The 20,693-nt window shown below is 42.4% G+C and overlaps 1 protein-coding gene across 2 annotated transcripts; it reads right to left on the bottom strand.

Moving 5' to 3' along the window:
• Positions 1–315: 315 nt before the first annotated feature.
• SNX18 (sorting nexin 18) lies at positions 316–20,389 on the bottom strand. 2 transcript variants are annotated; one of them, XM_032206193.1, is made up of 3 exons: positions 19,783–20,389; positions 18,751–19,749; positions 316–1,915 (listed from the first exon to the last, which is right to left on the bottom strand). In XM_032206193.1, the coding sequence occupies exons 1-3, from the start codon at positions 20,387–20,389 to the stop codon at positions 1,662–1,664; spliced, it is 1,860 nt and encodes a 619-aa protein (XP_032062084.1). In that variant the 3' UTR covers positions 316–1,661. The 2 variants fall into 2 exon arrangements, with proteins under 2 accessions (XP_032062084.1, XP_032062083.1); XM_032206192.1 differs by having other exon boundaries at positions 18,751–20,389.
• Between the last annotated feature and the right edge of the window lie 304 nt (positions 20,390–20,693).

The raw sequence follows: 20,693 nt of genomic DNA, 5'->3' as shown, positions 1-20,693 counted from the left end.
TTTTTTCTTCCTCGTCACTCTGTATTTCGTTTCTTTGGGTATGTATTAGCAGCACTGCTGAATGCAAAGTGGTCAAAATAGCAATCTTCCAAGCATTTGGGGGCAAATCTTAAACCCAAAACTACATTCTTACATTTATTCCTCTGAAACAGAGGTGTGGGATTAAGCTACAGAATCTCACATGATTGAGTAAAAGAACTGTACATTTCTGCTGCATAGGTGAGGAATGATTTGTACTTAAACTTAACTATTGCTTAACTTCCTTTTCCAGGCTTTAATTTGTTTAATCTATCTTTGATTAATTTAATTGAAAACAAAAAAGTAAACATTTTGCTTCCTTTGAAGGTTTTGTTATTTTTGTTTAAGAGAAAAAGACTAGGATAAATAAAAACCCTCTTTCATACTGACCTCTAAGAAGGGAACCAACAGGTCATAAACACAGACTTCAGACTTAATTCAAGGGAAATAAGCCAGAAAACTCCTTAAAAGATAGTGTTTACATACATATAAATGCACCCTGCTTGTCAAAAATATTTATACAAAAATTAAGACAATTGTTAATTCTTGAGTGTTATAAACATAAAAATGCCACCTGTTTTCCAAGTCAGTTCAGCCAAGACTTATTTCAGATCATTTGTATTACTGAACATCCCTGAAAATTTGTAACCGAGTAAACTAATGAATCACAGTGGAGTCTCAACTCAGACAACCGGCAATGTAGATGCAAGTCTGAAGTTAAACTGAATCAGCAACTGAGCAATGAGCAGATCTTTTTCTACGTTTAAGAAAAAAATGTCCTAACCACATAGCCTGCATTCATATCCTCTTGATAAACATCATTTTCATTAGGCTAGTTCTTCAAATTTCCACTCACAGTAATGCTTTATACTAAAAAAAACCCTCACTGTAATATTCATTTCAGAAAGGGAATTCAATGGTGTATATTTGTATATGTGCTTAACATCCTAGTACATGTAACAAGTAGTCTCCATTTTCAAGGAAAGTGTGAATAGATTTAATTTCTCCTTTTTGAGCCAACATTTGTCATAAGACAGTACTTGCTGTGCAAACTGGATGGCAGCTGATTTTTTTCCAGTTAATATGAGGTTTCATTATCAGTTCCTGTCATAGGCATCAACCCTTCATTCATTCAATCATAAAAATGTGACTTACTAGAAAAGGAAAAATAGAGTCTAAAGGCACAGAATCACATAGCTGCTCTAGTAGGAGTCTGTAAACAGAGAATTGTTTGAATTTAGGAAATCCAAATCTAGGAAAGTAAAAAGGCATCTGAAGCAGGCTTATCTAGCCAACTTCCTTAAAGACCCAAAGGGTTTTGAGGTCTACAAAGTATGCACTAAAATACCGTATTTCAAAAAGCAATAAGGCAAATAGTATACTCATTATTTCAAAAAAGTTACAATGGTAGTGTAGGCATACACAGTATAACTTAGTTACAATGTGTGGTACTGTTTCTACTACATAGCCCTATAACTGTTTCCTTCCTACATATCAGAGATTAAACCGGGATTCCAGGTGAACACAAACCATCCTTGTACCACCATCTACCACTGGCAATAGCTCTTTAACAGCAGCGATGTTTGCTTTGCTGCTTAAGTCATGTTCAAATCGAGCAAAGTCCACAAATCAATGTTCAGAGATTAAACACTGTCATACTTGTGAAGAGCTTCTTCTAGCTTTTGTGTCACTTTTTGAAAAAAGAGTATTTGCTGTTGCAAGAAATGCTGCATCTGTGATTTAAAGTCCCTCACACGGATTTTGTGGAAATGATTAATTTCTGCTAGGGTTGCAAAAGAAATAATGTTACAGCGTTCTTGAATGCCCTCTGCTTTTTGGAGCTCCATCTTCCCCTCTTCGACATGCCGCTTACTCTCCTTCACTTTGGTAAGGGCTCCTGTGTAAAGAAGAAAGCACAAGAGTACAACTGTGAGGAAAAATTTAGACTTTACTGCACTTTAACAGGTCATTTAGCAACAACAAGGATTTGTATAAGGCTCATTCTGAATGTAGTCATATGTGTGTTTATATGAATGAAAAGTTCTTTCAAATAATAAAATCACAGAACAAAATATCTTGCTAAAAAATAAAGCAATTTTTATGACAGTAGCTTGCAAAGGTCAGTAAGAGAAAAACATGCTTATTTCATAATCTTAAGAAATCAGATGGTGTCCTTCAGAGAATAACTGATAAATACACCAGCAGTGGAGAAAAGCACTACAAAACAAGTCAGATTTAAGCTTACATAAACACCAGAAAAGTAACATCATTGAGAAACCTTTGTGAAACACCATATACTTTCACAATATTTGTGAAACATCAAAAGGAGATCTGAATACACAAAATAACAGTATACCATTCTGCTTCTACAATACAGACACCCCAAAATACACTGAGTACTAGAGAATCTAAGAGTTTGTTTCAGAGTTGTAGACTCCAGATAGAGATAACGCAGTTTTTGAAGAGCCTGAAAAAGAACACACAAAAAGGTTGGTAGCCTTCCTCCTCCACACAGCTGATTAAAGCACACGCTACAAAACCACAACATCACCAGAACAGACTCGTATAGTGACACAGAACACCAAGAAGCATCTTGAACGTTCATTTTCATGAGCTCGGCTTCCCATAAAAGCAACTTCTTTGCCTTAGATATCAGATATGTATCTTCATAGAATATCCAAGCTGGAAGGGTCTCATCGAGTCCAACTCCTGGGTCCCCGAAGGACGACACAATAAATAAATAAACAAACAAATAAATAAATAAGTAAAACCAGATCAATCAGATCATGTGTCTGAGAGCATTGCCCAAATGTTTCTTGAGCTCTGGCAGGCTTGGTGCCATGACCACTGCTGCCCTGGGAATGTACCTTATTCATATACATAAGAACAGTCAGACCAATGCATCTTTATCTTCTCAAAAAAATGCTAGTGATACAACACTTGTCAAAACTTTTATGATCACACAAGTTTCTTGTTCCTTCAGCTACTTGCAATGTCTCAAATGATTCTCTCCTTTCACATTACGCTTCACATCATACAAGCGACTACAGTTCATGAACAGGACTCCCTTTACGTTGCCTTAAGAAATGCATTTCTGTACTCCCTACAGCAAGCTCACAGAGGAACCAAGCTAACAGAGGAGACTCTCTACCTCTGTCTTTAAGGAGGACGACCTCCAATTTCATCTTCTTGTCAGCCTGAATCTCTGTAACGAACACCGTTCACCAGCAAAAAGTGTTCAGCAGCAGTCATGTCACCTTCTATCTTTTCCTTACCTGTTTAGTTGGACACCCATCACCCTGGCATTTCTCACAGCCTGGTGCGGTTGTCCCTTGTCTCATCTCTAAGGCCACAGAACTATCGAGGCTGGAAAACACCTTCAGGATGACCGAGTCCAACTGTCCACATGAGCTGCTGAGCCTCCCCACTAAACCATACATCACTTAAATACCTGCAGGGATGGGGACTCCGCCACTTCTCTATTCAGCCTGTTCCAATGCCTAACCACTGTGTCACTGTGCTCTTACTAGAGGCAAGTTAAATACCAGAAGACTTAGAGGACCTGGGGAAAAAGAGTTTGTTTCAGTCCCAGTATGTGTTCTCTATTGGGAGCTTCAAAAACTCCCCTCTGATCTGTACGAACCACATGGACCATTCCTGCTAGGGCAGCAGGGAAGTCATGAGCATGACAAGATTAGACCAAAGACTGCTCCACAGAAAGCACAGGTATTGGGCAATGTGGGGTGGTTGGTGCAGCCTGGCCCATACACACCTTTCCCGATGCCACAGCCCTCAGGCATGAGGGCCGAAAGCTTGGCACTGGCTGCTACAACTGATTGACCTCATCATCTCCAGCCTGGCCCAAAAAAACAAAACTGAAAAAACACAGGCAGTGCTGCAAACAGCAGGCCGCGCCAGAAGATCTGTGCTTTCCCCTTCAAAGACCAAGTAATCTGGGAGGCAGGATACGATGTAAAAAAACAGTCAATCCTCTGTTCTACAGAAAGGACATTGCTTTCAGGAAACAAAACCCAACTCGGCATTTTTTTTTTCCCTCTGCATTCTGTTTGCATTGCAGGAATCTGTACAGGGCTGTGAAAAAAAAAAAAGAAATTTGTGACTTAACTGGGAGCCAGATGGAGCTGGTTAAATAAACATGACAACTCTTTGGTTGTGATGTGTGGAAATAGCTTTAGATGTTATTTCTAGAATGACCAAACTGGAAGAAAAAATACTGAAATTTTACAGCATCAGCAGCTGAATGCATAACTAGATTCTGGAGTGAGCATAATCTTCAAATTATTTTACATCAATACAACCATACATTACCAAACACACTAAACCCCTTGAGACTATAAATATTATATGTTGTCACTTTTTTTTTTTTCTGGAAAAAAAAGTAAAAAAAATATTTATAATTAGGGAGAGGAATCCAAGGGGAAAACTTCCAACCATTAACACTGTTCTTGTAATGCACGTGTTTTCATGCTGGTACTAAAGGAAATTCCACTATAAAGTCTAGGCAGACTACAGCTGGAAGTCAGCAATGTATAACAAGAGTTTATACATATACTTGAACACAAATTTCTTACTATTTTTTTTCAAGTACCCTAAATGAAGTCCTTCACAAGGGGAAATATTTAGGTTATTTTAGGACAATCAACGAACCTTCCCCAAACACAGAGAAAATAATAATAATAATAATAATTAAAAAAAAAAAAAAACAGAAAACAACCCACATGCTTTACATTAAAAGGTAAGCAATCATTTATTCTAAAACACCATTTCTAATTTGTTCATCATCTACTGAAGCTTGCAAGCCTTAGTTTAGTAAACCTCAGGAAAAAAAAATCACACCACTTTGCAAGCACCTTCACTAACAGCAACACACCATGTTTCACCTCCCATTTTCTCAAAACGTCCTCCCAGCTGCTGCTGCACCCCTCTCCTCTGTCTGCCTGGCACCTCTGCACCTTCCCTCCTGCCCCGCACCCTGCAGAGGCTGAGCAAGCCCCTCCGGCCAGGCACACCTGGAGAAGCACCTGCAGCTGGATGCAGCTCCCTCCACCTGGGCTGCTCTGCTCCATTCCCCCGGCTCCTGGATTCATAGATCCAAACGTCAAGCTCTGGTTTGGATAATCCAAAAAAGCAAGGTGTATTTAAAGACAAGCAAACAGAAGGACAGCAACCATCACAGAATTCTGGTAGCCCTAAAAAAAGGATACCACACATTTTAGGGTGGAGGAGAAGGCACAGAAAGAGGTACCTCCCAGTGTCTATTAGCTCAAAGAAATATCCTGCTGAATATCTCCTGCTGGGAGAAATACTTGCCAATAAACTGTTCCAACAGGGATGAAATATTAAAAAAAAAAAAAACAACAACAAAACAAACCAAACAAAAAAAACCTGTCTCTCTCTCTCTCTATATATATATATATTTAATTTTATTTTATTTTCTGTTTTGTTCCATTTCTAAAGATTCCCTTACGACTTGCCCGTGCATTTAAAGCTTCTGGTCTGATGAAAAGCCCTTCTGTTAGGAGAGCAGGTTCCAGTGGTCAGGGATAGCTTTCAATCAACAAAGAAGGCCTGGGTCACAGACACTGCAAAAAGCTGTGCTACATCTATTTCTGTCCTTAAAGGTGGAGAAAAGCAGATGTGAATGCTATTTTTCATTGCTCAAAGCCTGATGTTAAACAGACAGGGGTGCTCAATGACTGCTGTCAAGGGCTTTTAGAAACTCACAGTTTTCAGTACTTGTTTTGAAGTCTGAGATTAGACAACACTAGGTTACATGAACACATTTAATAAGGGACATTTATAGTAATACTTGCAGCCAAGAAGATACGGACAACATAAAATTCCTGCTAGAAACAAATACTTGCAGGCTGTGAAACATGCTGTATAAACAGCAACTTAAATAGGTGCTGAGGAGTTACCAGGAAAAAATGAAGTGTGTTGAGTCAGGAAGCTCCCATGCAAGCATGAGGTTGCAATGAGGCAGAAAGAATCAAATACATTCAGGAAAGTAAAACAAAAATAAAAAAGTCCTGAACCTGAGAGCACTCAAGTTTGGGTCAAGCAATGTATTTTCCTATCACCTGCAGTTTTATTACATTCAGAAATGCTTTGAGCATGTGTGAACAGTGAACCAAGGGTGGGTTTGAGCCTCCACATGAGCTTGTACTCACTTCCCCTCACCCTGTAAGTACAGATACACAGATGTAAAAGTGGATCCCATCATGCAGATGCATGTGTGTCCCCACGCTCCCGTTCATGCATGGGGAATGGATCGCACCTGACTGCACATGATCATCCTGCCAGCAGCCAGCCCTGCCCAGGTTCTTGGTGCGGAGGGTGCATGACACCAGCCCATGCTGCAGCCTGCAACGTGAACAGAAAGCAGAAGACTCGGGGCTCAGCTCATGAAGACCAGCTTCCAGCTGCCCAGCTCCTCTTCTCCTCCAAGTAGCACCTGGACATCAGCTTTGGAGTTCTGTATGCAGTACTCAGGAGCGAAACCTCAGCTGCATCTGAAGTTATGAATCCAAATGAAGACAAAGCGAGAGAAAGGGGAATCTCTGGGGCAGCAGCCCCCCTTATGCTCTGCTTTTGTACAGTGCTTGGTACAGCAGACACCTGCCCCATGGCTGGGCTTGCTCAGTTCTTAAAAAAATACAAGCAGACCTTACTGATGCTGTTCAGAAAGGTATTCCTCTTTTCAGAAAATGAGCTAAAAATTGCTGTAATGCTAATGACTTAACTTCATACAGAACTACTGCATACATGTATGGGCTTGCAATATGGTATTAAGCACAAAGGCCTGTCAGCTCGGTGTCACTTACACATGGCACTTGCAGCAGCAGCGAGGATCTGTGGGGGTCTGGAGGTCTGCAATTCACTGTTGCTCTCAGGAACGTGTATCATCTGCTAAGTCACCCATATATCACCGTCTGTAGTACCTCAGCAGGAAATACTGAACTGAAAAACTCACCTAGCATGTAGAAGTTTTACATAGCTTTTTAGATCCTGTATTTGTAATGCCTTTCTGACTACAGATGCTCAAATACATTCTTCACTTTAGTGATGGATTACGCTAAACCGCAGCAAACAGCCTTCTTCCACTAGTAGTGAGATAACTGACACATGCATAAACTGTTATGATAGTGCAAGACTTCCTTTCAAACACACACATTCTTGTTATTCTTTATACCTCCAGTTACAAAATTATTGCAAAATAACTGCAGAAGATACATGAGACAAAAAAAAAAGAAGTTATTCCTGTGGTTGTCCTTGATACGTTAAGCAGAAGGCTACTTTTTGGAACAGGTCCTTAATGTGGGAGGGAGGCATTAGCTTCGTGCCCGCCCCACTCTGCTCTGCTCTGCCCCTGCATGATGACGGCTGCTGGTGCCACAGGTGAGAAGCGGCGATGCTCCAAGGGACAGGAACACAGCATGTGGCCACCAGCCACCCTGAACACAAATCTGTACCCACTCTGCTCAGAAACGATACCTGAAAAGACAATAGATGGCAGAGCGGAAAAGATCTGGGGAGGACGATTGTTCTGGCCTTTGTGTCAGTGGTAAGCGTGGCAAAAACAAAGGGCAGCAGACTCCTGAATGCCTCCTTTGAGAAGTCCCCTGGCCAATAAGCTTCGGTGCGCCAGCCTCCCAGAAGAATTTGTGTCAAAGTACAAAGGTTCCTCTGAAAAACGGCTCTCTCGTGAGGGAAGAAAGCTAGTCAGAAAACATTGTGTTCTTTACTGAAACTCAGAAGTTTGACAAAGAAAACTGTTCAGTAGTTTCACCCGATAGATCCTGTGAAAATTAAATTACCTGTGTGATACATACATACATGCATACAATTCATTTTGTCTTCCTACCGTCTGCAAACTATGAAATCCGATTTGGTGCATCACTTGCTAGAAAGAAAAATAACTTGTGTTTCCATGCCATTCAGCTGCCCTTCATATTAAATTGCCCAGCAGTAGGCATCAATGATGTCTCCTTTAAAGTATGCTACTCAATACTGAAGGGAGAACTTTGAACGTAAACAATTCCCTTTGCTTTACTTCTATTCTGAGACACCACCTCTAAAAAGAAGTGAGAAAACAATACACATCACACGGCTTGTAGCAGCTTTCATAAAGGATGCATAAAAGCATAAAAAATAACTAGAAATGATTTTACACTTTTCTTACCACAGACCAGATGATGTTTATTCATTGCATTTATTTGTTGTTTAATTACAGCTCTTTGCCTAAGGATTTGAAAAGGCAAACCCCGGGCAGCCCACGTGCACGTAGCCACAGTTTTGATTTACCCGGTGGAAGACAGAGCCGTCTCCGTAACCCAGCTGACTGCTGCCAAGCGAAGCCATCGACGTGGCCGTCCCGCTTGCACCGCAGCTAGCAGAGATGTTGTTACAGGATGACTCAGATGACTAACCCAATTAACACTGCTCTGGGCCTGGAGGGCTTGGCTTTACCGATGGCTTAGCAATTCGATCCAGCTCAGCCCACGGCTACGCAATTGCTCGCTCCAACACAAGGGAAGGATCAGAAGCACCGCGCAAGATTACACCTAACGTGAAACCCTGCTCTGAAGCAAACCCCTAAGCTTCCCCTCTCTCCATTCGAAGAGAAACGACAGAAATGTGTGTAGCAGAATAGAGGTTGTACTACACTGATGGATTATTTGCTTAAGAATGCTGTGAGCACAGATTAACAAAAGAAGCCTACATTAAGTTAAGATTCTGCAAATTCTTTACATTTTCTGGCTGAGTTTTAGAAGGGAGTGCAGCATAATGGGAATTTGCCTGAAATTAAAAACAGAAGGCTTCTCCAGCAGACTTAACTGTGTAAAAGAATGTCACAGGAAAAAATGTAGCATTACTGAAACTAATGAAGGAATGGCTCCCTACTTTGAAATCTGATTTTAGTGTTTCAAACATAACAAAGCAAACAATCTTCAACATCAAAGGCAAAAGGATGAAGTCACTTGTATTTTCTAAAAGTATCAACAATTTTCAAAACCAAGCTAATTCAATGGTGATATTTTTATTGATGATGTAAAACTATTAAACTATTTTAAGAAAGTTCTACTTTTCATAATGAAAGTGAGTTAAAAATGCAAAAATAAAATTACAACTATTTTAGTATTACAGGTTTTTGTATAGATATGAGAACATGGCTATAATGCTTTTAGGATATGCAGCCTAACAATAAAAACAAAAAACAGGGATTTTTCATTATTTCTTTGCCCATTGCTCAAAAAAAGTCAGAATAAAATAGTACTATCCTATAAATCTAGGCTCACAAATTGTAGGTCTCTGCTAACATCCAGGTTAACGCTTACTGACTGTGGCATTATTAGACAGAATTATTTGTTCTTCCAGCTATCCTGTTACAAAGCTCATCAAAAGCTGTCACTCAAGAGATAAAATAGACTTGAAAATAAAGTCACCTTCTAATCTACACAATGCAGAAATAAAAGTCTTTGCCAGAGATTTCAGAAACATGACAAATGCTGATCTTATCTGGTGGTTTTAAACATAGACATTGATTTAATTCCTATATAAGTGATTAATGATGGTGATAGAATGCACAGTGTCAAATGCCACTCTATTTTAAAGAATTAGTACTGTTAATGGATACTATACATGTCTAACTGCTATCTTTTTTTTTTTTTTTTAAGTAATGCCCTATTTATGGTCTGATTAAATTGCTGTAGATCACTCTGTGTACAACAGCAAGTTGGTGTTCACACACATAAGAAGAGTATACACAGCCCATTTTTTTATCCAGAGAAACAAGGGCTGTAATCATTCCTAGGCATGTTCAGAATCTCCAAAATGTTTATGCTACTGAAAAAATACTTCCGTTATCACATTGGCAATGCATACTTCAGCTCTAGAGTCCTCCAGATAAATCCAGCATCTCCAGCAAGAACGTTTCACTGAGCCAAGCTACAGCGCACTGCTATACAAGCTGCAAGCCACACTTTGCCCTTAAAACAGTTGACAACAGGGGGTGTGAGCAAGGTGGTGAAATAAATGGAAGAAACACTACGGAACAACAGGCCTGCCACGCCTACCATTAAAAAAAGGAAACCCATACTGCTACACTACCGAAGGCAAAAATTATGCAAAATCAGTTGAAAGGTGTTTTTTTTTTCTTCTCCTAAACGCTGAATATAGCCATTTTAAAAGGAATATATTTTAGATGTATTGTATGCAGACAATGTTTTCTGCAAATGAACAACCTTACTGTAGCCACTGCAGCATATGTTTACAAGTATTTCTACTGACTGTGTAAGTACCTGTAGCAATGTCTGAAAGAAAGCCCATAAAATCAATGAGTTAATTTTAAAATCCAGCTGAACTGTGTACACGGCTTTCCATTATTACAAACATAGCATTGTGCATCACAGCCTGAGAGGCAAACATTCAGTGACACAGGTTTTGCCCAATTCAAAGGCAGCCTGTAATTTTCAGCACTCCTACCTACAAGTTAAGGAGGTTTGACAGCACTTCAGCTGATGCTACAGAGCAGGCTATAGAAAGGAGTGACCCCACAGATCAGGCTGGTTGTTAGAAAGGCAGTACATCTGCCCTTCGAAAAGCAGTTCATGCTGAACTATTTCAGGGTGGACACTTGAAAATGTGAGTGATTGCAAGTGGCAGGAGTGCAGAGATGGAAACTCACAGTGATTTCAAGTATGTCTTACAAGCCTGCATTTAAGAGTGGCACCAAGAAGGCTTTCCAAATAGATGTTTGTTTTTCCAAAAATTTAAGATGCCTTTTACAATTTAATCATCGTAGTTTCTGAACATGGGATTCTCCCCTTCAGCATGTTCAGAACAGGTACTTTCCTGCCAGAACAATGCCACTAAATCTTAACAGCTTTTATAAATGCCCTGTTCAAAATGCCTAATTAAAAAAAAAAACAACCTCAATCAGAAACGATGTTGTACACACATAAGAAATTAATTTTCAGTACAATTGGTTAGCAGCATATGAGCAGAAATGTCTCCTCTAGATCTGTAGAAGATGAATACAAGTAATTATCAAAATGGATGTAGGCGTCATAATACTAAATGGTGACCTCAAAAATTTCTTGAGATTTATGGGATGTGGGTGTACAGGAGAATAGAGGCTACACAGCATAGCAGTATCCATATGACATTGTCAAGAAAAGCCAGTATAAACGTAGTTTTCACCTCCTCTCATAACCCTGCTTTATTGCGGTCCTACGCAAGTCCTGCTTTTGGATGCTGCTCTCCATAAAGGCTGAAGGGATGCAAAAGGTGAGCACAGTTTATGGTATTTGATTGTTCACCATCATCTGCATAGTTCCACGACTGTCCTAGGATCAGCAAACAATAAAACATGCAGAGCCACCTCACATAACTTCATATGAAAAGAGATGAGACCCAAATTAAGCGCAGATACAGCTCCACTTTTTCCCTAGTGCACCTTAAATGCTCTCCCTTAGAAACCTGAATGCTGCAGCATCTCTGTGAGGACAGGAAGGAGATTCCTTGTTGCAGTATAAACAGCCAAAGTAAACCAACACTAATATAACCGATTGCAATCTAATATAAAAACAGAGCTTTACAATAGCATAGTATAATGCTATATACACATCATATATAAAAATTCTGTAACAGATACTACTGTATTATATGTTAATTAAAACTGTAAATAAATATGTTTATATATTCTAATGTATAGAAAGAATTATAGAATTACTGAGGCAGAAGAGAATTGACTGCCTTTTTGGAGGATGGGATCTACTCCTCTGAGCACCTTGACTTACCTAAACTCAAAGCAAACTGAAAACATGGCATCATTATCATGAAATTTGGTAAAATGGATTTTTCTCCATTATATTGTCACTTGGCTGGAACAGCTATCCATGCCTAGGATTCAAAATGGTAACTCTGAAAAAAATAGATTAGTAAGTCGTTTTTCATCACAGGGAGAAAATGCGGTGTAAACTCCCAATAACCGCATTAATCTGCTTTCAAAATTGCTTGGAAAGAATCACATGCAGGCATAAAAAGGCTGGTTCAGTTCATCACTGTTACAGAAGTTATTTATATGTGCTGCATGCCTATCTAAAGCATAAGCTGAACAGCCCAAGACAAGGCCTAAGCATAGTCAAGACCTGAGCAGACCTTTAATGTACATATATATATATATATATATATAGTTACTGATTTCATGAAATACCAACTCAAAAGTTTTAAATGCATTTTTAACTTTTTTTTTGTTTTGTTTTATTTAAATCCTTGTGGCCTTCATGAAAGATATAAACAAGACTGTAGAAAGCATTTGCTATTTGCTCAAATCTGTTGATAAAGCTAATATCTTGGGGGCTCAGCCAAATGTGATTTCATTTCTTTAATTAAAATTTCAGTTTCTGTGCTATTTGAATCAGGCAAATCAAAATAAGTAAGGTACCAGCTGGATGAGTTTATACAGTCTGCACACATTAAATTGGCATTTTAACTGTTCAAACAAAGTCTAACAATGAAGTCATGGAAAAGATGTTGGAAAGGCTGAAACGTGTCCTTGTTTCAAAGGTGACTTGCAAAAATAGAAAATTCAGCCAGCTTGTTTGGTTTTGATAATGTGCTTACAAATACGTGGAAAAGCTCTAGGAGTTGCTTTCTGTTTTCAGTCTACCAATTCTGGTCATCCCTGTTTTGATAGAAGTCCTTCTAGCATGACCTACACTTCCCCAGCCGTAGGAGGACAACGAACCCTTTCTTAGCATACAGATTCTTCAGAAACTTCAACCTGAAAAGCTATTGCATAGTCTTTGAAATAAAACTGCTTCCTCCTTCTACAAAATAATTTCTACTTCTTTAATATCTGCACTCTTATCTTGTAGTCTTGTGGCTTTTCTTCCCTTTTTAAAATTAGTTGAAAACAGAAGTGCTGAGATACTAAAAGGCCAGCTCCTGTTCTTACCCCTGCCATCAGAGTGGTTCCCAAGAGCGTGTATCAAGATGGTGACAGGCATTTTTTATATATAAATATACATATACATATACATATAAATCCTGCTACCCTCTTCTCTCTGCCATTCAGGAGGTCTTCCCAGTAGGCAGAGCCTTAATTCTTGTGGCAAGCAAGAACACAAGAGCTTGGAGTCTACCGCCTGTGGTTAAAAATGCAGGTGTGAGCTCTGGTCAAAACTTCTCCAGCCTGCTGGTAGTGAATGGCTGGTGGATACAGGCGTGCTGGTGTGCAGCACTGCATGCAGTCCTTCCCACAGGTGGAACAGCGATCTTCTTCCTCTGCTACCAGCTGTTTGCTGAAAAACTGTCACTGGGATTTTACCACCTATGAAATGTCTTGCCATCATAAAGTTTGTGTGATACCAAGCTAAGAGAGGTTCCAAAAGGTACCAGGGAAGAGAAACATCAAACCTGCATGAATCTTGCTCACTTAGAAAGATAAGATAAGAAGAGATTGGGGAGTGGGAGGAAAAAGAAAAGAACAATGCATGCAAGATCCATGCATCTTTTTGGCAGATAAGACACACAAGCTTTTTTCTTTCTTTCTTTCTGTTTAATCCCCTTCAAGTAAGGGCATTGCTCCATTGTAGTCTTGCTTATTGTTGTCCTCTGTGTGATTTACACAGACCAAGGAAGCTGTGATTTTATACTGTTGCTGAAAGTGAGGATTCCTTCACGGTTTAGCCATGTAAAAGTCTGTTTCCCTCGGGCTTCTTTCAAACACCACCAGGTTCAGACTGGGTGATTCAGGAGCAAGTAGACAAATACTACATCACTCCTGTAACAGCAGTGCAAAAGCTGAGAGGGGTGACAACAGTCATCCTCCTAGGGAAATCTGTTCTTTTTCATCTTAAATAGATGGAAGGTGGGTACCCATCTCTTTTTATCATTACAGAAGGCATCTGGCAAGGATTACAAGAGAATACAAGTCTGTGCACTGAACTTAAGAGGTTAGAAAGTAAGCGAGGAAGAAAGGCACTGCTTTTACACTGAGTTATACAATCTTAGGTGTGAATTCCAACCAATTTCATTCATTCAAGGACACACAGAGACTTCTTCCTTCTCCCCTCCCTGCAAGAACTGCTGAAAATGTTATGGAGACCTCCAATTTTCCATTTGTTTTTTTTTTCCATGCTTGAAATTCCAATGCATTACTATCTGGAATGTTTTTTCACCTAAAATTTTGTTATTCTAAAAGCACACCCAGTGCATTTTTATAGCCAACGTCTAGGATGACCTTTGCTCCAGGTAAGGACATTTGCCCCATTTGATTTTTAACAAACTTATTAAGAAGAAAATGGGTAAGGTCACTCAGATTTTTTAAAATAATTCTTTTAGATCTTGGTGTGCTAAGGAAATTAATTGCTGCCTACATCTCAGAAAACATTTAGAAAACACTTTCTTGAGTCAGTTTTGCAAAAATTGTACCAGAAGTTAACAACATCATGGTAAGATAAAGAAACAATTTTGGAAAGCAGAGATGAAACAAGTTAGCCAGTGTTTCTTCCTCTTTCAGAAAACAAGATGCCAATTATAGTAATTCCTCAAGAAAGACTTCAAAAACAGAAACAAATTAAAAAAAAAAACACTTAACTTCTGTACTCTCACTAAGCAAGTATCAAGATAAGATAGCCAGACAAGCATGAACTGCAGCACCAGCATACACTCACACACTATTTCAAATTCTCACATGTGCACAAACTTCCCAAACCTGAACTTGCATGGGCCTGCAGCAAACATTTAGGTTGAAGATTATGGAAGTCAGAAGATTTCATCACTTGAGTGAAGCTCTAGCAATTAATACGTAGGAATTATTTTGCCAAGAATGCCTAGGGAATTTCCACAACTAGACCTTAAAATGCACAGAAACAAAGATGGAAGGGTGCTTTTCTTCTCTCTCAACCTTAAAGCAACTGAATCTAGCATTTCTTGAAAGGCACATCAGTTCTGCAAAAAGAAGAAGACAAGTAAAGGTGCAGTTTTGGTTTTAAGCCTCATGAACTAAACACTCCTCTTCTACAAATGTTTTGCCAGAGGCTAAAGAAAACTAAGTACAAGTATAGCTGTCTAACACACTTGGATCCTCTATTCCAAAACACACAGGTATGCACAGGAAAGCTTTAATGTAAGCGTGTTATGTGCACTTCCCTGTGGATGAGGGCTAGACTTGTAAAAGCATCTGGGTGCTGAGAGGCTCGGATACACTACTCTGCCATCACCTACCCCTACAAATGTCAGTTTTCCCCTAAGTGCTCAGTTTTATTTTGAAAACGTCTAGAAGAGCAACCATTTGTAAGGAAACCATGTCTTGGGACTGAAATGCTCTGTTGCCAGTCTCAGTGGGACTCTCATGCCAAGCACTTCCCAATGGAAACGTGGGATTTCCAGCTCGGTGTGCTCTTCACTGTAGGGTTTGTTTCAGTGAAGCTTCAGACCTGGACGGGTGCACACACAAAACCAAGAAAGGTTTCTCACAACACTACTGCCAAGCGTTGGTCCTCAACTAGACTGTGGGAGAAAAGCACTTCGAACCCCTCCTCTGTCTCTTTTGGAACAGTGCTCAACATCAAGAAGGCAGAGAGAGAGGAATCTCTAAATCTCTTATCGAAGTTATTACCATTCCATCACATATTTGTACTATTAAACACGTTGAACATATTCCCGTGGCTTTCCGTCTTTATCTAAGTGACCAAAATGACAATCACTCCCTGCACCCCCCAGATCACGTATGATGCCCTCAGCATGGGAGGCAGAAAGACCGGGACCCCTGAGCAGGAATAAGCACCATGTTTAACCCATTTCCCTGCTGATACAGACAACGCAACAGCAGGCTTACCTGTCTTTGGTTCATAACTTTAGACAAACAGGTAACAGCCAAATGGAAGAAAATTCTTGCCTCTAGTTCAGATTCTTTGGCTTTCTTTTTGCAGAAAAAATTTTGCAGAAATTATTGAAAAACCTCAGACACGCTGACTTCTCAGTCTCCTGCACAAAACACGCTTCCAGTCACATTAAGCAGCTGTTCAACTATCTGCAGTAGATCAAACCCTTAACAAGACAAGGCAGTCTAAGGTTCTACCAACAGACACATGTTTGGGGCATAGCTGCCTTTATTTTTTTGGTCCTTCTCAGGTCTAGAGGGATACAGAGATGGAGTCTAGAAACGGCTTCACTTTTTACCCCAAGTGGACAATCCATTTGCACTAAGTAGAGAAAAATGGAGGAAGCATAACTTTAGAGTTCTTCTTAAAGCCAAGCCCATGTTGGCAATGTATCAAAAGGCTGCTGTTTCTGCCACCTCGAAAGGCACTTTTGGGTTATTTTACTGCACAAAGTTGTACACTAGAAAATAAAACACTGAAAGAAAGACACATCCACTCTGTTTTCAGATGATCTATTATCACCAACAGATCTTTGTTTGGTCTGCACAGACAATAATAATCCTCACATACTGGCAGCTGTCCCGGACTATAAATTTAAAAGAAAGGTCTTATGTTGTAAGAACACCACACAGTTCATGTTTTTATCTGAAGTTTACAATTTGGAATTGAAGAGTTATACCATGTTAGAAATAACTGCTAAGAGCAATAAAACAGCCATAAAATGGAGAAGAAAAAAGAAATAGTCAGTTTTCTCTTCTAGTTTGTCTCTTCTTTACAGGGAACAAAAGCAGCAAATGCATAACCCAGCCCTAACCCTGTTCCTGTCATGAATACAGACACTCAGGAGACCAAACTCTCAAACCCAAGCCATTTTCTGATTGCAAATATGCACCAGGAAAAATATTCTATTAGCTCAGAGGTGCTGGAGCATTAGCATGTGAAGGCAGGCTGGCTGTACATTTCTCCAACCAGCTCCAGCACAGTCTTCTGGCATCGCATCAGCTCTATGTATGTCATTATACTTCTGCACTGCTATGGTGGAAGCTCGCTTAGATGAATTTTCCCCGGCTCAAGAAGGTAAGCCTTCTTGAAAGTGCAAATTCAAACACAACTGAAAGTGAAATAGAGATGTGCAAGCTAAAGGCAATACGGGTTGAATCAAGCGCATATCTTACTATTCCCAATCCTCTCCTCAAAGTAAACTTTATAATCTATCTTAAAGTTTTAAGACTACATTTAAATAGTGTATATCATCTGCTGTTTTATTGCACCCGATAAAAAAATCTTTCTCCTTCCCAAGTGTGAAATGTTGCCAGGGTCTCGCCTCTCTCCAAATTTAAAGTACTTGAGAGTTGTTATCAGAACACAATGCCACACCAGCTAGCAGAGCAAATTCTCAAAGGTCAGACTGCACTTTTCAGCTTTCTCTTCAAAATAGTATTGCAATTATTTAAGTTTCCACCCACAATTTTCAAGATTCGAGAGGAGAATGAACATCTGAACTTGGTGCTTCTACTTGAAATGAAACTCTTGCTTTCTTAAACAAGCTGTGTACTTTATCACTTTATCAACTCTGCCTCCTCAGATTTTCCTAGCAATAGTGTGCACCTACAGAAAGCCTGCCTTTTTTGATCTGTTGTAAAAACTCTTCCAACCATTTCATCAAAAATCTCAAGAGTTCAAGGCCTTGAAAAAGGCAGATAAAGGCATGAAAGACTGAATCACCGTGGGTCACAGATAAGGCTCTGCCTCTCTGGATACAGACCACCACTTATAAATCTCGAAAATAATTTCCAGTGAAGAAGCTCTTGCATTTTGTTGTACAACTGTTACATACACGAATTTCTGTACAGCGTAGGTGGAGTTTTCCTAGGTCTCTTTACTTCTGATCTTTGAGTTGAAAGCCATAGGTCAGCGATATAACAGGAAAAAGGATGAATGATGGGCTATTCTTCTCACAACAGTGATGAACGCATGAATAGCATTAACCTCACAGCAGGGAAATCATCTACACTTATTCAATGCTACAAACCTGTATTTATCTGAATGAGTGTCCCTAGTTATACAGCAGATGATTCTTTCATTTTCTGAGTTTCTTTCCCCTAATGGATCAGAAAGTGACAAACAAACAGCAATGCAAACCTCAGAAGCATGTTTCAGGTAGAAAGATGCCGAAAGGGTACCACATGAGCAACATCTCTTCAGGATAATAAGGGCAAAGGATGAAAAACCTCAACTAGGAACACTGCAGCAGACCACTGTCCTCACAAAGGTGCAAAGGGAGTTTAATGTACAGCCAAACTGACAAACACCAACAGCTTTAAGCTTCTCATCTGAATGTCCATCATACATGCAAAATGCATGTAACACTTCCAACAATAAGGTCAGCTGGAGTATCTGCATCTTCAGATTACTTATCTATTACCTGCTAGATCAAAGATTTAAGATACCTGACATACGTAAAAGAGTAATAGATGTTTTCATACCAGTTGATCTCCGATGGTTGTAAACAAGCTCATTAATCTTTAATGTATCAGCCTCACAGGTAGATGTGGTTTCTTTCAGAGGCACACAGTCATGCTCAGTAACCTCTGACGAACAGAAATCTCAACAAAGTCTAGACCTTTGGCACAGAATGAAAGCTGTCACTGATGTGTTTTGTGTATTTTTAGCAACAGACTACCTGAGTAAACACTGAAAAGTTTAACCCAAGGCCAACAAGCCATACGTGGAGAAAGTTTAGCTCCTGGTTCCTACCTCTGCCTGCATGGCACTGATACATTAAACTATAATTTCAGAAAATAAGTAAGGGTGTTACCTTTCTGGACGTGGATGATGTCCGGAAAGTTGGCCAAATGCCCCTGATACAGCGCTAACAAATCCATCACAGGATCTAGGTCCTGTCGGGGCTGATCTGCAAAGAGGTCCCCGATGGCATCGTAGGCTTCCGCAGTGAAGGCTATGGCTTGGTTGAGGCCGGCCGAAAAGGCCTGCTGGTCCAGCTCAAACGCCTGGCTGAGGCACTTGAAGGAGTGCCCCACCTTCTGGTATTCCTTCTTGAAGCCAGTGACTTGTTTGCGGGCGAACTCGTTGACGGTGTGATTGAGCTGCAGGGCGCTCTCGTCCATCTTCTTCGTGAAGGCTTTGAAGCCGTCCACCTGGCTCTCCACCTCCTGCAAGTCCAGGCCAGCCCCAGGGCCAGCGGGGACACTGATGGTCAGGAAGAAGTTGGCACCCACCATCTCGTCTTTCTCAGCCTTGCGCTTGCCCTGCTTCCAGGCCTTCTCGTCCGTGCTGGGACAGGTGAGGAAGTGCTGGAAGGCATCGCACTGTGCCAGCACAGGGTGGCTGCACATGTGGTCCATCCACCAGGCCAAGCCTTTGCGACGCTTGGAGATGAAGTCCTCCTCGAAGCGGCCGGTGGCCTGCTTCTCGGGCAAGTGGGGCACGGAGATGACGGGGAACTTCTCGGCCAGGCGCCCGTAGAGCCAGTCGAAGTGCTTGTAGCGGCGGTGCACCTGCTGCCCGGTGTGGCTGGGCACCAGCTTGTAGGCGATGTAGCTCTTCATCCCCTTGAACTTGGTCTGCTTGGTGGGGTCCTCGATGGAGCACTGGAAGGGGTACGGGTTCTCCTGCCACTCGGGGCCACGCGGCCCCAGCACCACGCACAGCTTATCCCCATCCTTCACAAAACCCGACGCCTCGCCCAGCACGAAGGCCTCCCCGCCGGACTTGACGAAGGTGGAGAACCGGTTGAGGTTGCGGCTCACCGTGGCCGAGCTCTTGGCTCCTCCACCAGCCGGGTGCGGGTGTCCGGCTGCGTGTCCACCACCTCCACCGCCACCTCCACCACCACCGCGGGACCCCAGGGACAGCTCGGACCGCGTGGACAGGCGGTAGCGCCCCGCTGCCCCGCCGCCCCCCGCAGCCTCGTAGTCGGGGTAGGAGCTTCCCAGCGCCCCGGGCTCGTCCGCCACCGTCGAGCTGTCGTCCCAGTCATCGTCCCAGTCGTCGTCGCTGCCCTGGCTGGGCTGGTAGGGGCCGCCGTAGGGTGCCATAGGGAAGGGGTACCCGGCGGCGGGCGGCACCGGGAAGGGCTCGGGGGGCTGCTGCGCCGCCGGGGGCTGCTGCTGCTGGTGCTGCTGGTGCTGCTGGTGCTGCTGCTGGTGCTGCTGCTGCTGTGCCGGCTTGAAGGCGGCGGGCGGCGGCAGCGGCTCGAAGCCGGCGGCGGGGACATTGGCGTAGCGGGCGGGCGGCGGCGGCTCGGCGGCGGGGGCGCGGATCACCTGCACGTAGGAGGCCGGGAAGAGGCCGCGGTCGCCGCGGCTGTTGACGCCCTCCAGCCAGCCCTCGATGTCCTGCTCGCTGCACAGGCTCAGCACCTCGTGCTCCCGCAGCGAGATCTCGCCGGGGTTCTCCGACCTGAAGTCGTACAGCGCCCGGGCCCGCAGCGCCATGGCTGCGGTGCGGGGCGGTGCGGGGCGGCGCGGAGCGGGGCTGCGGGAGCGGAGCCGCGGAGCCCCGGCGCTGCCGGCGGGCGGCGAGTCCCGGCTTCACCCCGCGGGGCGCGGCGGGGCCGGCCCGGTCCCACGTCGCCAGTTTCGCTAATCCAGAGCCGAGAGGCAGGGCGGAGGAGCCGAGCGCAGAGCGGCCGCCCCCATCGATGGGCCCGGCCCGCACCCACCCTCGCCGCCCGCCCCCTGGCGGCCTCCGCCACGGGCCGGCCGCGGGGCTGGGGCTGACCCCGGTGGAGGTGGCGGG

The sequence above is a fragment of the Aythya fuligula genome, chromosome Z (genome assembly GCF_009819795.1).
Source record: "Aythya fuligula isolate bAytFul2 chromosome Z, bAytFul2.pri, whole genome shotgun sequence".
Taxonomy (NCBI): domain Eukaryota; kingdom Metazoa; phylum Chordata; class Aves; order Anseriformes; family Anatidae; genus Aythya; species Aythya fuligula.
This window is presented reverse-complemented; position numbering and strand designations above follow the sequence as displayed.

Bases quoted from the DNA above. Each gene is read 5' to 3' on its own strand.
- SNX18 (XM_032206192.1), bottom strand. From the start codon at position 20,389: ATGGCGCTGCGGGCCCGGGCGCTGTACGACTTCAGGTCGGAGAACCCC. The intron at 1,916-18,750 runs GTAACACCCTTA...TTCTTTACACAG, and splicing joins CATCATCCACGTCCAGAAAG to GAGCCCTTACCAAAGTGAAG.